We start from the raw sequence: 18529 nt of genomic DNA, 5'->3' as shown, positions 1-18529 counted from the left end.
TATTATCGTTGGATACTGGAATCCTCCTAATCCTTGAAAGATATTGGGGAAGCCTCTAACTATTGTGGGGATATTTGTGACCGAAAATAGATGCGCTAGCCTTGAGTGGACAGATCAATACGCCGAAAATGGTTAAATAAAATATAAACTCGTTTGAAGTGTTGCTAGTGTTTGACTATTGTTGATTTTATTTGGATTGTCACTTAGACACTCAAATGAGCTAAAAGAAACAAGAGAACTAAAATAATAATAACTAATAATAAAATGAATGTCTGCCAAAACACGCGCGATTGTCAATGGAAACGTAAACTACAACGGCCCAATAACGATGTCTTTGAAGGTACCATGAAATTCTCCATGCATATCTACGTGTCTAGATTTCTGAAAACATCCTCTGCGATTTTCAAAAATTGAGGTATTTTTCGACCACCCTACAGATTAATACTAATCACGTTTATCCATTACCGGATTTACTAGGGCCGCAAGCACAAGTGTGCACTCCGGGGCCGGAGGCAATGAAAAAGAAATATTAACGCTTGCTAGGGTAGGCTACAGAGTGGAGGTGGATCGTGGAAAGTTCTACGAATGTGATGTCATATCCAGCACTTACTAATTTCTAATATAATAATGTTAGCAATATTAATAAATTTAACAAGTAATAATGCTGTTTGGCCTCGTGTTTGGATAACTGTTTGAATTATATATTTATTTATTTTTGCCTTTATTTTTAAGTGGGCGGGGTTTCAGCCGAGGCTGCTCTACCAACCCAACCCACTATACATTTACAAATATCCATGCCCGAACCCGGATTCGAACCATATAAATATCGAAATTGTTGTTAGAGTTGTTTTGTAAAACAAGATTATTTATATTTAATTAGTGAATTCAACATTTCAACGTATTTATGTATTAAAATAAAACATTAGTACTTAGCCTTTGTGCTCAGCTATGTTATTCTTTGTACGTAAGTAACGTTGATTTTAAAAAGAAAAATTGGCTTGCTCAATGCTCAGTTCGACGATAACTCCTAGGAAGTTACACTTAGGGGGCGGGGACTGCTCGGATTAACTTCGCCTAGGACCGCAAATACCCTATATCCGGCACTCGGCGGTTTATCACCATATTCGAAACGCAATTCGGCGATTTTATCTTCCTTATATCTGTTTTTACATTTTATTGTATTGCGTGCCTTGTCGCCATTACAAGAAATTTTCCACTGGGCCACCATCGACGGATAATAGAAACGTTTCCGAACATCCCTGTCGAGTCGAATAATTATACCTCACACTTTCCAATCTGATCCAGTTCTAATGGTCTCCGTTTCATCCGATTTGTCGTAGTAGGTAAATGTAGTAGCTCCTCTCTTCGAAAACGGGTCGATTAATTATAAGCTATTTGTTTCACACGCAAGAATGTTATTAGTAAACATGAAGGTGAAATTTACGGTGTATACCAGCGCAAGGTCTTTGTTTAATAATCGTAGGTTTAATTTGAATTTTTTTTTCAATGAAAAAAACTAGACATTTGAGACCATGTACTGACTGCACACGATTTTCCCTACAGGTCGAAAAAACTCCGCCTTCGTGTAGCCATGCCATCGCTTCGCAAAATTTTGAAAGGGTAAAAAATTATATGTTTGTTTTATTTATTTTTTGTCGTTATATCCTATAACATAAAAGTTATAGCCAATGAATTTGTCAAGATAAAAATAGTATATTAAGATACAAGTGTATAATCAAGTCTTTAAAGCACTCGTAACGAGTTTAATGGCACGACGCGAAGCGGAGTGCCTTTAACGTTGAAAGAGCTTTAGAGACCAAAATTATACACCATGTACCTATCTTATAGTATTTTTTATTATACCTGCAGTATAATTTAAAAATAGGCAATACAACGAATTCATATTGACGTAATACTCGAATACATGAATTAAGTGGGCTGGGTGTTCGTAATTTCACTATTGCCATGGAAATGTCACTTGACGTTTACTTCTAAAAATCATCATCTTTGTGAATAAAACGGTTTCCGATGAAAAAGATAATACACCGTCCATTAAATCCTCGATTAAATCGCTTGTTGTAAAATCTAAACAAACGTTGGTAGGTAGGTGTAAAATCCAAATCCAGTAAAGCCTATTATAAAGAATATGAAAAGTTGTTTCCATGGGGCATGGATGAATAGGAATTAGTTACTTACGAATAATAGTAGATTATATCACGAGTCAATAATGATAGCTATTATTCTCGAGGAATATTTACGAACTGAGAAGTAAAATTCCGAGAGTATACGGTTGATTGGCGTAAAAACTTTTTTCTACAAAAAAACCTTAATACATTTTTGTTATAAAATAATTTGGGGAGCCAATAATCGCATGTTATGAATTTTACATTGAAATCCCTATGATGCGTTACGCAAGTCACCACCCTATATACATATAGCGGAATGTAGATACTCATCTACACTCTAAAACGCCCACTTTAGCTATTCCATACTACTCCGGCATTTACCTTACGAATTAGGAAAACTGCAGGAAAACCTAATTCGGAGTAGCCGGTAGAATGCTCGGAACTGGTCTAAATTCACCTCAACCCAGGTTCGAACACCCGACCTCCGGATTTATATCCCAACGCTCTACCACTGAGCCATAAAGCCGGTTAAATTGATGGTACAACTAGGCATTAAGTGATTCAATTTTGGTCAATACTCGTCAACCGGGAGTGACTTTGTCGCTCGTTGCCCATATTGGTGCAGTTTATTCCCTATTCTTATAGTAGGAGAGCTGGTGGACATTTTTGGGTAAGTATTTGAGGCACGCTGAGAACCACTTCTCCAATAATACCCAAACACAGAAATGCAGACCTGGCTGAGCAGAAGCGGGACTAACACCTTGCCAGGCTCCTTCAAAGTTTGAAAAAAGAATGTATGCCCAGTCGAGTATCTGAATGCGTCAGAAGTAGTGGATGATCTACACATTATATTAGTGTCGTCTGAATTAGTTGTAATTGTATCATGTTGAAATTTTCATCGTTTCTTATGCCGAAATAAAGACAATTCTCCTGAAACTTTCGTCAAAAGTGATCAAAGTACACTAGGTGTTCATGTATTTATTGCGGCCAGTATACACTTCAAATCAAGAGTCCCTTGACCCTGCGTCATTGATTTGTTAATCAATTTCAGACAAGATTTTTTATCGATTTCGCATACTTGATAGTTGTTGCAGCGCTTTAGCGTATATGTCTGCATATGTCTGATAAATTGATTCACAAATCAATGACATTATTTTTTTCAAACTTTGAAGGCCCCTGGCAAAGTGTTAGCCCCGCTACTCCTCAGCAAGGTCTGCATTTCTGTGCTTGGGGATTATTGGAGAAGTGTTGGACAAGTTTTCAGCGTGCCTCAAGTACCTACCCAAAAATGTCTACCAGCTTTCGGACTATTATAGATATTCTCCCAACATAATCTCCTTATGCTCTCTCTCATCTAGCACATTATGTATGTTCTTTTCTGGCTTTTTGCTCCAGTTCCGTGCTTCACTCCGATATGCTCCCTTCCCATCATGGTGCATATGAATATTGTCCTAAGGGATGTTGTGGAAACTCATTATTGGGCAGAGAAGTAATAACTTTGTTGAAACAATATACAGGACAATTCCCCATACCATTTACTTGAATTGGTCTTAGATCACAATTTTGCAGCGTAGGACGAAGAGCGAGTGGGTGGAATTCTTTTACGTTCAAGGTGAAATCGGCTAGTTTTATCCTTCATGGTACTCTAATGAAAGGTCTCAACGAAAGGAATTAATTTCTACCAACCATAGCCCTCCTCCTCGACCTCTTATCGTGATCGGGTATATTCCCTTATACCTCAAGAACGGATTGTCGGAAGAGGGTACTCACAAAGGGCGATTGAGACGTCTGCAAGAAATATATCCATTGGTGATGTCAAAACAAAAGCTATTTCGGTAAAAAAATGCGCTTTATCTGTTGTGCCCAATTTATACTTGTTTAAAATTTAAAGATTGGTATTTCAAAATTTAAGATTTATATATTATGTACGACGAAATAATTTAACAAAATGTGCTATTATTATATTATACACGGTGAATTTTTTTACCGATGTTTGTAGTATGAGGATCTCGTAAACTATAAGAGATTCAAAGTCGCCTAAATGGCCAAAGAATTGCAGAATTTTATGTAGAAAACCCCATCAGAAGTGAATTTTACTTACGCATTTACAATTGCCATGTGCAGCATATTTTCAACGATAAAAGCAACAATTTGGCGTAGTATTTTTAGCGCATTTTTTAAGAATTAAAAAAAATGTGCTATTGTTTGCGTTTTGTCCGTCCGTCCGTCCGGACCAACTTCTGCCGTTTCGAACTATAGTTTAAAATGTACTCTTATCTGTTTTGAAAGACATTTTAAAATGTAACTAGATTCAATATAGTTAACTTAAAGGTTAAACTCTGTGTCCGTTTGTATAATAATTCATAGTTCATCGTGGGTATAGGGGTTAGGACGGGAAAATCATTTTGCATTTTCAATGGCAAACTGTAGGTAATTAAGTAGGTACATAGGTACCAGTAAGTATTTTAAATTATGTAAGAAACCCGCTTATGTGTTATATTATGCCCTTATTGACAGTTCCTGCACGAAAACGTAAATGTTTGTTTCAGCCTAAGACACAATTTTAGCATGTATATATTATGATTTAGAATAGCTTGACTAAAAGACTAAAATTTATTACACTGGAGTTTAGTGATTTAATTTACGCACACTGTGTGTGACAAAAGCGTCGAAAAAGAATAGGTAGAAGTCGAAGATCTTATGAATATTATAGATATCAAATTGTAATGTTTTTCAAGGAAATCTCATCCAAACATCGAATAAAACTTTAATTAGTAAAAGTGCGTGCAAAAAAGGTGTTAGCCTACCTTTACTTCTTAAAGATGCTGAGCTATTTGTCGAACTATCATCTGTAGGGCTTGGAGGATTTGAATTGGGTTCTTGCTTAACACTGAAAATAAAGCAAGCAGGTAATTAAATATGAAGAAGAATGGAAAGAGGTAACGAGATTTAATTAAAAAAAATGAAAGGCATCCCGCTTGACCTACATCATAAAGTGCAATCGAAACGCCGTCACTTTTGCGAATATTATCGGTCGAAGTGGAATTCAATTAGAAAAGCGTAACGGACGTTTAAAAAGGGGAAACGGTAAAAAAAATAGGTCAGTGTGTTGGGATGATGAATTTGTAGGCAGAATGGTGTGTATAATCGTGTTCAACAACAAGGGGGTAATAAGGTGAATAATTGCACCGCTATGGTTACACTGACAACGCTTATACAAATCGATCGGTGGTTAATTTTTTACCTGGTAAACGTCGAGTCCGCGAGACCTGGTGGACTCGGTGTAGAGCTGGATGGCTCCATTTTTCATAGAAGAGTTGCAAAATATGCAGCCCTGCATTCTCATATAGATTCCATCACTCACCCCTACATAAGTTACGCGATCGCGCGCTACTGCAGAGTTTTGTAGCTCGTCGAGAATTTTAGGGGTTCTTCGCTATTCAATATTGTGCCTACCGATGGGTTATTTCTGCGCATGTTGGAGTTTTGTTCCTGTTTTGTTCCCAGTCCAGTTTTTGCTCTTTATTTTCAGCGAATCGTGATCCCTGTCGGTTTGTTTTCCGGTTTAGATTCAATAATTATTTTATTATTATATCTACCTACCCTCTTCTCTCCTTAAACTTGTTTTTCTACACGTTTCGCCTTAGTTCTCGCATTCTTAAAGCGACGGCCGATCAAGCTTGCAAGTCATAATAGCACTCTTAGTGAGTCAATGACACGCATTTCTCTCCATTGTTGAGGTATACCGGAAAATGCGCTCACTTTCACTCCGTCCTTTGAAAATGACATTTACTTTATTCGTGCAAAAAATTCAAATTTATTTCCTATCAGCTTTAACGACAGCCATGCGGCCTTGGAGACCTAAACAGCTTTTTTTTAATTGCTTGTTCGAGTGCGAATGTTCTTAATTCCTTGTGGGCATATTTGTTCAAAAATGAAAAGCGTTATTACGTACCTAGGTATCTCCGAAATGTTCTGCAAACTACGACAAGAACTATTTTATTGTTTTCCAAAATATTCACCTTTTAGCTTAGGCACAGATATACGTGTATCTGTGGCTTAGGTAGCTACCTATAACAAATTTATCCATTTGATAGAACTCCGATGTGAGATTTTGAAACAAATACAAGACATGCCCTTCTTATGTTTCAAAATTGGGAAATAAAAAATTATCAAAGTCCTCGTTTGAGATCGAAGGGACTTCAGCGCATTTTTGTGTGGCAGATCAGTATTCTATTAGCCACTTTCGACTCAACCATCAATAACAGATCTTGTCGAAGGCTACTACATTCACTAACCGCTTCCCACTTTCCTCGTGCACCCGCAATTCGCTTTTAAAGATTTGACTCCACCATCAGTAAGATCGTGTCGGGGGCTACCACATTCCCTTTGACGGTACCCCCTTCCGACGTCCCGTTTACCCGCAATTCGTGTTTGAAGATTTGACTCCACCATCCAGGAAGATCGTGTCGGGGGCTACCACATTCCCTTTGACGGTACCCACTTCCGACGTTCGGTTCACCCGCAATTCGCGTTTGAAGATTTGACTCCACCATCAGGAAGATCGTGTCGGGGGCTACCACATTTCCTTTGACGGTACCCCCTTCCGACGTCCCGTTCACCCGCAATTCGCGATTGAAGATTTGACTCCACCATCAGTGAGATCGTGTCGCGGGCTACCACATTCCCTTTTACGGTACCCACTTCCGACGTCCCGTTCACCCGCAATTCGCGTTTGAAGATTTGAACTCCACCATCAGGAAGATCGTGTCGGGGGCTACCACATTCCCTTTGACGGTACCTCCTTCCGACGTCCCGTTCACCCGCAATTCGCGTTTGAAGATTTGACTCCACCATCAGGAAGATCGTGTCGGGGGCTACCACATTTCCTTTGACGGTACCCCCTTCCGACGTCCCGTTCACCCGCAATTCGCGTTTGAAGATTTGACTCCACCATCAGGAAGATCGTGTCGGGGGCTACCACATTTCCTTTGACGGTACCCCCTTTCCGACGTCCCGTTCACCCGCAATTCGCGTTGAAGATTTGACTCCACCATCAGTGAGATCGTGTCGCGGGCTACCACATTCCCTTTTACGGTACCCACTTCCGACGTCCCGTTCACCCGCAATTCGCGTTTGAAGGATTTGACTCCACCATCAGGAAGATCGTGTCGGGGGCTACCACATTCCCTTTGACGGTACCTCCTTCCGACGTCCCGTTCACCCGCAATTCGCGTTTGAAGATTTGACTCCACCATCAGGAAAATCGTGTCGGGGGCTACCACATTTCCTTTGACGGTACCCCCTTCCGACGTCCCGTTCACCCGCAATTCGCGTTTGAAGATTTGACTCCACCATCAGGAAGATCGTGTCGGGGGCTACCACATTTCCTTTGACGGTACCCCCTTCCGACGTCCCGTTCACCCGCAATTCGCGATTGAAGATTTGACTCCACCATCAGGAGATCGTGTCGCGGGCTACCACATTCCCTTTGACGGTACCCCCTTCCGACGTCCCGTTCACCCGCAATTCGCGTTTGAAGATTTGACTCCACCATCAGGAAGATCGTGTCGGGGGCTACCACATTTCCTTTGACGGTACCCCCTTCCGACGTCCCGTTCACCCGCAATTCGCGATTGAAGATTTGACTCCACCATCAGTGAGATCGTGTCGCGGGCTACCACATTCCCTTTTACGGTACCCACTTCCGACGTCCCGTTCACCCGCAATTCGCGTTTGAAGATTTGACTCCACCATCAGGAAGATCGTGTCGGGGGCTACCACATTCCCGTTGACGGTACCCCCTTCCGACGTCCCGTTCACTCGCAATTCGCGTTTGAAGATTTGACTCCACCATCAGTGAGATCGTGTCGCGGGCTACCACATTCTCTTTTACGGTACCCACTTCCGACGTCCCGTTCACTCGCAATTCACTTCTATTGGCGACACGAGAAAGAGAGACAGCGATTCGAGATTCACGAAACGTTAAACCGCGTGAGTTCGCAACGGAAGGTAAAAGGAGCCTGACTACTTCTCGAAGACGCGCGCGCCGCCTCGCAAAAGGTCGTTAATTTCGCCCCTATGACAAAAAACAAAATTCCGCCACGCAGGAGTTGTGCGCGTTTACAACATCTTTCCGACGACACCAATTTCAAAAGAATCGGACCAAAACTGTAGTAGAAGATAGGAAAAAACTGAAAAACCTTCACGTTAGTATACTACGCTCGAGGATGACGCCCAGATGTCGCCAACCCCACATCATGTAGCCATGTCCCTAAGGTTGACAAATTTCACGGCCCTGTAGATACACGTACACCCGTTGCCTTTCTACAAGAGTTCTTCTACGCGCCCACATTTGCTGCCAGCCAGCCAGCCAGCCAGCCAAAGTGAGATTAAAAGCTACTTTTTACAAAAAAATTTTTTGCAAAAATGCGCTAAAAATCGTTATGGCACGTCGTTAGACTACACATTAAACTCGTACGTTGTTAATGTTGTGTAATTGAAAGGGAAACGAGCATGTGCGTTATGTGTGTGTAGTACGAATCCACGTGGAGATACTACGTGCCTCGTTTATTTATCAATGATTCCGTTGCAAATTCCTGTAGCACATCCAGTTGCAATTTTCGTGCAATAAACTTTTCAAGCCTGCGCTATTGCGACTTGCGGTTCGCTAACTTTATATATCCATAACTTGTTTTGTATTCTCAGCTCAGTTACTTTCGCGTTATTTTGTTGTTTACTTCTGTTCGAATTTAATTTGGCTTTTATGACTTCTCGCTTGCTTATGTCAAAGTAAGTAATTTTCATGTTATTTTCGAGCGCGCTTTACGATTGGCGTATTCTTTATGTGCTACGTGTTGGAATTTCGTGTCGCATACATTGTTTCCATACCAACCTTGATTGTTGATCTAATAATTAACTAACGGCTTGATACGAGAATTCATCCCTATTTTGTTTTCCCTCCCAGATTGCAAGGTAAAGGCAAACAACTACGGCGCCACATTACAGGAAATTCAAGTAAATGCCAGAATGAATGCAATGCCATTGTACTTGCAAAAACTATAGTGAACTTTTGCCCAGAATTTGTATTTAATGATTGGAAGGTTCGGCCTAATTTGATTGTGCCACCACATCCGGAACGAGGCCTCTGCTGATTTTTCAAATAAAGTCGTATTAGCGAATTTACTTGTTGCACTTTGCTTATCGCACTTACTCACTTCCGAGTTCCGACTTGATAACGGCTCATTAAGGAAAGTCTTCCATTCTGAATTATACCGTAAATTTGATCGAGAAAGTACTAGCAACTAGAAAGCGCTCGCTTTCACAAACCCCTGCAATCGTGATTCGGTGGCAAATATCCCGATTCATCACAAAGGAGGGCGTTTTTATTGTTTATCGTATAACTGATCAACATCCAGTTAACGTTTTTAAGTATTACACATTGTGGTAATAACCCCATTCAAGGTTGTAGGAACAACTGTAATCTCATACCGGAAATTTACATAGATATAGTAACTAAATGTTGACTTAATAAAGAGCACTTTTACATTTAAAAACCCCCTTTAATGTTGGCTGTAACTTCGATTTCCTTGCAAAGAAGTTTTTTGTGTGCATTAAGAACTACAAGTGAAACAGATGTCGACGTTTTATTTCGAAACAGGAAATCAAAACAAATAATTTTTTTTCTGCCATTGTACTCGATTGTTATTGTTGCAAAATGTGCAGTTCAGGGGGTTATTAGGTGAAAGTGTGAAATTCCATAGTGGAAAATGGGTTTTCAATCAGCTAAAAACCGCACATCCGGATAACACTTCCAAATTTCCCAATTAGTATAAATTACGGTTTGGGTTGGATTCACTCAACCAAGTGTAAAAAAATCCGATAAATCCAAAAACCATAGCACACCAGGCCGAAAGCTCCTGGAACATAAACAAAAAACGAAAAAAAAATGGGAAAATGTGTTTTTTTTGTGTTTGACTTTGAATATTTCGTTAACACTATGGTTCCGAGAGAAAAAATGACTTTGTTTAGAATCGAATTCTCTTCCACTAAGAACATTTTTGGGATTTTGAAAAAAATTCCACAGTAGGTACGCCGATTTGCAAAAGTCATCGGGACAATCGTGGGAAAAGGGTATTGGTTAGGATTACCTCTGCGAGTCGCCCAGATAAAAAACCAAGCATCGCTTTTTTAATTTGTTTATTTAATTATGCAATAACTATGAAACCTACTGTGATCGGGTGTGTCAAATTCATTCTATTCATTTTTTCCCTCAGAGCAATGTAGTTAACGAGATATTCGGAGTCAAATACGAAAAAAAAAACGGATCCGGACAGTTTGGCGCCGCCTCTTTGACGCCGACATTTTGGCGCCGGGAATTTATACACCTATAAAAACCTAATCGTTGTTGAAATACAACTATGTAATTAGATGAAATTTACCTAACACACAAACAGTTATATTAGACAAATTATTTAGACAAGCGTCAAAATAAGCAGATAGATGAAAATTGTTAATAACTCTATTGTTTAGTTGCAGACAAATAAAAATATATAAACTATTAGGAGCCATTGTGGTAAAAACCTGTATCACGAAAATATTCTTAAAACCTACCCTGTTCGTTGCTATTGTTTTGTTTGGACAGGCGACAGGCCATACTTACTACACATCAACTTCAAAAAATAACTGAAGAGCACTTGTTCAAAGGCTGTTAGTTCCAGTATTATGGCAGTTTCGTACATTTTCACCAGGAGCGTAGAAATAATCTTCATATCCATCTGGGAGACTATAATTTTCGGATTCAGCGGATTTTTGTACGAAGAATACACTTGGTTCATTGACTGAATTGACAACGTCCAATTTAGGTTTCACTGAACGAATAGTCCAGTTTAAGATTACAGCGCTAATTTAACTGCAATAAAAGTATAACTGAACAAAATAATGTGCATTCTCAAAAAGTTGAAGAAAAGTATAGTTTGGTAGCTTTGTATCAAAGCCATTGCTACTGCCCCATAGGCTAGTCGTGGATAGCAGTGTCAGCTGTATGAACTATGTGCAGATTACTTAGTCGTTAGGGGATGCAGCTTACGTTATACAACTTTTTTCGTTTTTTAATGTTGCAAGTTGTCGGAACTGTAATTGTATTAAGGAGCAGAGCTTGATTTGGTTAGTGCGAAGGCACTGCCGTTAAGTATGTTGTGAGCGGGGAGGGCGAAGAGAATAGCGTTCTGTAAGTGTAAAAAAATCAAAAGAAAACATTTTCGTAATACATAATTATACGGGGTGTAACAAGGTGCACAAAACTAACACTGTTTCTACCTCGGTTTCTACATAAAACAGAGAATTGTCTAAATTTTTCCGTAGCAACCGTAGTTCTTTGTAAAAAATGAAAATCTCCGAGGTTTTACTCAATAGTTTTATACAAAAAGCCTGGAAGTCGACGACCACTCTCATTGCAGACATCTTGAGAACCGAAGGTCACATTAGATTCGATTAGTGTGGAGTTGTTAGCGGAGGACCGCACCCTGACATCTTTTGAATATGATAACACTAAAACATGTACGAGTTAAGCCCTGACGATATATAATCAAAAGTTCCAAAGCGATGACATTACATTTGATATGGTACTGGCTATTCGCAGCTTCAATTTCATGCAATTCGGTTCATAAATGGCCAAGATGAGAAAAATTATCAAAGTTCTCGTGTATAAGGGACTCCAGTGCTTTTTTTTGTGGCAGACCAGTATTCCATTAACCAGCCATTGTCAATACCTACCTCCGACGTTCCGTTCACTCCCAATTCGCGTTCGAAATTTTTACAAATAAATTTGAAAAATGCAAAAAATGAATTTCATTAGATGCACCGTTTCCCCTGCCATCAATGTATTATTAGTTTTTGTTTCATTCCTTTTCTTTATCTTGTTTTTCCCGTTTGCCTCCCTCTATTTCTTCTAGTTCTGAATTGTTTATTTCGAGTGCTTATGGAGCTTCTTCAATTTTTTTTTGTTTACTGTATCGGAAAGGGTTTGTCTGGGAATGTTAAACTGTTTACAAGACTGGTCATTCCTCCTTCAATGGCTGCAAGAGCTTGCTTCACACTTTCTTCAGCATATTTCGAGTCATATTATTTCTTGGTTTATTTCTCCTACAAAGAATTATAAATAAAATGAAATTAAAAATTTGTTCAATTCAAAAACATCGCTCAGAATGTAAGGAAAAATACAATCACGAAATTACCACATTTAAACAGAAATACAATTACCAATTTTTTTACTATTTTTGTTGACAGCTATAAATGTGACATAAATAAACTAGCCTAACTTTGATTTAACGCTGTAGGTAATTTTGGGGGACCTTTTTTATTGCAAAAATACAATAAAAACAATTAAATAGAGCTAAAAACATAAAAGTTAAACTGCATCGAATACAGTAGATGTATATGGAAGTTATTAATATTTTATTGATTTCGTATCGTTTTCCCCTCGGGCGCCAATTTTAATAATTGATATAACACATTTTAAAAAAAATTGGACGAAACAAATATGCTATTAGCGTCCGGTTCAACCTTCGTCCAATTTGACGTTAGTAACCATTAAATTAACATGGAGTGATAAGGGGCATTATCAATTATTATGAATGTCCTAAATTACATAGCAACCGCTCATTTTGTTTTAATAAAGCACGATTCGTTCAATCAGGATTTTGGTAACTCTTGAGCTTTCATTTTTTGTTTAGATGAATTCATGTAGGCATGCTCGATGTTAAAATCCCAGAACCAATTGCGTGTAAATGTTCGTACATGATTTCGAATTGGACAATTGAATGAAGCAGCAATTTTCTTGGATCTTGAATGTTTACAACTCATAATTATTATTTGAACGGTTATACCAACGGGCTGTCTGTGCAATCCGTAAGTTTTAAAATCGCATTCAATGGTAATACATATGTAATGCGTAATTTAGCACGAATCAAATTGTAAATAACTCATTTTGATCGTGAATTAATTCAAAATCCAAAAAGGAATTGATGAGATACTTTGATCGTGAATTAATTCAAAATCCAAAAAGGAATTGATGAGATACAATTCATACAAATCTTTTTGATTGTATACAGGGCAATATAAAAACACGTGGACCTTAATTATATTTGGGTATATAGTATACGAGTAGTTGATCGTTCCTTTTTGGGAAATTCCTGATCGGTAAGTAACTTATTGGGTTGGCAGGTTGATTTTCATCCCAACCTGCAAATTTACGGTACAAGGGCGGATTTCCGTTTACGGCAAATTGCTGTTCGAGTGGTATTTACAATGAGACATCGTAAAAAGTACGTAATAATGAATTACTTTTATGGTACAGGGCGAATGAAAAGAGAGTACTCGGGAATGAGTCCTTTTTCTGGATACGAATTGAACGGATTATATTGTGAGTTCAATAAATGAGCGAGTATTGGATGAGGTTGGAGATGGGGTCATTAAAAAAACTGTTCGTGAATAGATTTCTTCCGGCGTGTGAATGAAAACAAATGAATGATGAATGATTTGCATTTTTTAAACCTGATATGATATATCTTCTTCAAAAGATGAATTACACCTGATGGGCGTCCAAATATTGTTATGGCAATCCCATGCACTGGTAATAGACTGCAGGTTCACTTTTATAAAAAACAGCGGTTTGAAAAGTTCTAGGGGCATTTCTAAGACTTGGCAAAATGCGCGTTTTTCTACTAATTTGGACCTGATGAACACGAATATCGATGTTTTTAAAATCTGAACCGAAAACTCAGAATCTAACATGGCGACCAATTTCCGGAAATACCGATATTTTCACTCTTGCGAACGACTTTCGATCTGAAAGCCGATTATATGTTTTTTCCCGAAGTACTTTGTTCACAATTTGGGTCCTATTGCACATGAGTAATTATAATATCGAGGGAGGTAGAAATAAGTGATGTGTGTAAGTTGAAACGAAACTGGGATTTGATAAGCGCATCTCTGTGATATAGGTGAAAATTGTTTCGGCACCTCAAAGGTTATAGGTAAAAAACCGTACTGCAAAGGAAAACAAGATACGAAGTACCCCATACGATTTTCAGTAGGGGAATTTTTTGTCACTCACCTCGTATTCGGATACCAGACTTTTGATCCACTAGTACGATTTTCAATTTTCTTGGCGATATAGGTGAAGATCGTTATATCTCCTTTGATAATATAACGAGCATTAACTAGATCGTACAAAGCTGAAATTTTGATTAATTTGCTTGCCGACGCTGCTTCTTTGGCCAAGTTCGCCTGCCTTTTCCTTTCCTGCTATTCCGGAATCTCCTTAACTCAAACAAATACAATGTTTAGTTTTGAGGTCTTTAGTGTAAATATACGTTGTTCTAATTGGTACATGATGTCTGAATTGCCCATTTTAATAGTTATTTATGTATTAAGGGCATAATAGTGATGTTTATATTCTCGAGGGCGACGAGTTAAAAAGCTCGAGGGCCTATGGCCCGAGAGTTTTTTAGTCGCCCGAGAGTATAAACATCAGCTTATGCCCGTGGTACATACACAATTTTATGTTTTACAAATAGTTTTCTTCGTCAAAATTCGTTTACAAAATAATTCATTATGTTTGATCGAGTATGCGTGGTTCGAGTTTGTTAATGTGATTGAAACCATCCAAACGTCAAAAGTAATTTTAAATAATTCAATTCATCGTGAATGAGGAAGAAGTTCCAGAAACTATACGAAATAAGATCAATCTTGTGATTTAGTAGGTATTGACAATTAATAATTGACGTTTCTAATTTTCAATGACCTGCAAATATTTGTTTGTTTTGTCATTAAGTATAAATGAGTTACTATGGTGATACTTTATGCCCTAGGGCATAAAGTGGTACTTTATGCCCGCATATCACAGATATAAAATGTGCTATGATAGGTTAGTAAGACATAAAGAAATTTATATTATTTAGTGCAGAGAGAAGTGATCTAGAGTCAGACAATATAACAGCGTTTTGAAATGCATTGCTTTTCTATGAACCCTTTTAACGCTCTGTTTATGACCAGTGTTTTGTTAGTGAATATACTATGCGATCAAAAATGAATTGCTGTCGAGTCACCTTTGGAATTTTCGTTTACATTATGGTTCTTAACTTAACTTAACTTGAACTTCCAAAGGCGACTCGACAGCCACTCATTTTTGATCGCCCGTTAGAACAAGATTCTGGGATTTTACATTTACATTGATGATTGGTCTTTGGAACGTGAAACGCTAATCCAACTCCGTTTAAGGATTTCGATCCATTTGTATAATAAATGTTTAATGGACGTACCCATTTTACGCGATACTTTCACTGTATTTTGGGAATACAACAGTTGGTTTAAGCCAAAATCAAGGTCATAGGTCCGAAGTTTACAATATTTATCTCGATATTTACTTTATAACTCGCTTTACAACTTCTATTTCGGTATTTGTAAACGCTTCTGCCAAAGTGCCAACATATAGGTCCTTTCTTGAATTTCCAATAATCTGTTCGAGTTGATGTGCTCTTTTCATAATTTATGTTGGAAGAAAACGTTTGATTTGACATATTTAAGCATATTAGTACCATAGGCATATTTGCTCTTTATATGTTCCATGTGCTTATTCCATATAAGCTTGCTATCTAGGACCGTTTTTAAATACTTATATTCTTCCTTTATTGGAATTGCCAACCCGCACATCTTGGCACTATTGTTTTTGTGTAGTCTGTGTCGGATGAAGAGAACAAGGGCTTTTCAGGTGACAAGCTAAGGCGGTGTGCCCCTAGCCATTTTTTAGTACAATAGAGGGCATATTTTAGTTCCTTAGTGCAAACGCCAAAATAGTCGGGAGTCCAGTCCTCTATAATATAAAGGCAGAACTCATTGGTGTATTGGATACATTTGGAATTTAGTAAACTGCGAATATCGTTATAAACATTAAAAAGTGTGGGATTCAGAACCACCCCTTGAGGTAGTCCAAGGCTGGCGCATTAGTAAATTCTTATTTTGTTCTTTACTGTAAATTTTACGGTTTCTAAAAAGATCTATTACGTTGGCAGTCGTGCACTGTATATCAGTCACTAAATGGGCGACAGCAACCATTGCCCCCATACCCCTTCTGAATCCATACTAGGTAGATGGTAATTTAGCATAATGTTCTAGATATAGGTATAGTCTCCAATTCATTATACGTTCATACACGGTGTTTTTTTAAGATGGGCCATAAGGAAATTTACATTGCATCAATTGTTTCAGTCAGAGCTTCCTCGCGAATCTTCTGCCACAGTACTATAGAAATTGTTTCTAAATCAACAAATTTATTCAATTCAGATATAAACCAAGATATATAAACGTATAAGATTACAATCGGTGCTCGAATTGTTTTCCACCGGCAACCAAACAATACCCCATACTCGCTGCTGCTTCGTTGATGCAGTTTGAAGGATCAGATTGAGAACTGTCAGTGAAATAACTAAGCGCAAGGCCAAGATTTGAGAACAATTAACGCAATGTAAATTTTCCTATGGCCCGTAACTCAACGCCTTTGCATTGTTGTATGGCCCATCTTAAAAAAAGCACCCTGTATCTCTTTGACATGGTTGACATTAATGCGATTAGTCTATATGATGACAATAAGTTGGGATTTTTATTAGGCTCTTGTATGAGAGTAATCGCCACTTGCTTAAGTTGATCCTGAGGTTCACCCTTCATCCACCAATCATTATATAAATCAAATCTAACAGCTTCTCTATTGCAATTTGAGGATGGTTTTTTAAAATTGTAGAATTTTTTTCCATGAACTCATTGTTTTGATGATGAAGATCTGTCTGAATACAAGCCACAGTGTAGTTTAATAATCTGTCTATAATCACTAATGGTATACCTACTTGTTTTGTTTTAGCACTAAAATATTTTCTATTTGAACACTTTTTTAATGAAGAACCATATTTGAGAGGTATAAGTATTTTTGTTTAAATTATTCAATCTTCATTTTGTTTCGTTTTTGCTTCGAAATAAAAGTTTAGTTTGACATGGGAGTAAGAATTTTGCGTATTCTACCTGTTAAAATTGTGTAGGTATATGTAATTTACGAATGAGATTGGTATTTGGAAATGGAATAATAGTCTAAGAGCTGGCTATGGAAAAAAGTGGTAAATATAGTCGGAAAATCGGCAGTTTTATTAAAATTTGACCTTATTTGACCACCCCTCCCAACCTTAATCCACGGAATCTTGCTGGCAGACATGACCTTTTTCTACTTCACTATGTATCAGCATATTTTACACAAAAAATCGGCTATGTAGCGATAAGTCATTTTTTTCCGTACCCAGCCCTCCGTCTATAAGTAGGTACCTTATACGATCTCATTCTTTCGTGTTATATACGAACGCTACGAGTGCTAATGTTAATTAATTTGCAAATTAATGAAATTCTATGTACCTACTGCCAATGGTGAGATTAGATCCTCGATTTTACTACGTTAAATAATGTAATTTTAAATATTCATGGGAATATTATTCAAATAACACAGAGCTACAAATAATTTAATTTAATAAACAACAATAAACCAAAAAGGTTCTAATTTATATAGCGGGCCGCGCGGTCTTTTGGAGAAATAATTAGCATTACGAGAAGGGATCCGGTGACGTCACGTTTCCTTTAGTAAACAAAGACGAAAATAACTTTCTCACATTATGTACTATAATGAGCAAATTAGCGTAAATGTACACATGTCTGGGCGCTTCGCAAAAAAGGAAAACAAACTCCCGAATGGATAGTACAACGACCCGAACGTAATTATAGTATATCATTCGTTTCGAATAAAATATTTCCACGTCATAAATCCATTACGGCGCCACTCTCGTCATATCCGCGACGCGTTTACACGCTGTATACGACTGTAATATTGTTATGCATCTACCGAATAGGGAATGCGATACGAAAGGCGAAACTGAATTACAATGAGAGAGGTAATTTCTTCTTTAGTCGGTCTTGTACATTACGTCAACTTCGAAGGAGACGAAAGTGACGTAATTTAATTGGCAAATGGTCCTTTCGTCACATTTTATTACTCATTACTGTTTTCTAATTGATTACCAGACATACAAAAATGTGTGTGCAATAATCAAAGATAAATGCAGTTTTACTCAATAATAGGTAGCATTATGTCTATCTCAACTTTTTAACGTAAAAGCTCGTTCCATTTTCTATATATCTCCAATCGCGAACGTAATTCATTGTACTTTGAAATTTCCTCCGGAAAATACTTGAAGCTAGTATCGGGCGATCAAAAATGATTGGCTGTCGAGTCGCCTTAGGAAGTTCAAGTTAAATAGGATTTCCCATGTAAACAAAAATTCCAAAGGCGACTAGACAGCCAATCATTTTTG

General features: G+C 37.9%; 2 protein-coding genes across 3 annotated transcripts in view; one reads left to right on the top strand and one right to left on the bottom strand.

Moving 5' to 3' along the window:
- Window positions 1-5914, bottom strand: part of LOC116173852 (ecdysone-induced protein 78C) — a 34207-nt gene extending 28293 nt beyond the window's left edge. The window contains exons 1-3 of the mRNA XM_031491570.1: window positions 5730-5914; window positions 5371-5671; window positions 4934-5016 (exon numbers count right to left, since the gene is read on the bottom strand). Of these exons, the coding sequence (XP_031347430.1) occupies window positions 4934-5016; window positions 5371-5429 (142 nt within the window). The 5' untranslated portion in view covers window positions 5430-5671; window positions 5730-5914. The remainder of the gene's footprint in view (window positions 1-4933; window positions 5017-5370; window positions 5672-5729) is intronic.
- Window positions 5915-8840: 2926 nt separating this feature from the next.
- LOC116173973 (insulin-like growth factor 2 mRNA-binding protein 1) overlaps window positions 8841-18529 on the top strand; it is a 46044-nt gene continuing 36355 nt past the window's right edge. For both annotated transcript variants that reach the window (XM_031491724.1, XM_031491723.1), the window contains exon 1: window positions 8841-8918. In XM_031491724.1, the coding sequence (XP_031347584.1) occupies window positions 8893-8918 (26 nt within the window). In that variant the 5' untranslated portion in view covers window positions 8841-8892. The remainder of the gene's footprint in view (window positions 8919-18529) is intronic.

This window comes from Photinus pyralis, unplaced genomic scaffold (assembly GCF_008802855.1).
Source record: "Photinus pyralis isolate 1611_PpyrPB1 unplaced genomic scaffold, Ppyr1.3 Ppyr1.4_LG6, whole genome shotgun sequence".
NCBI lineage: Eukaryota > Metazoa > Arthropoda > Insecta > Coleoptera > Lampyridae > Photinus > Photinus pyralis.
This window is presented reverse-complemented; position numbering and strand designations above follow the sequence as displayed.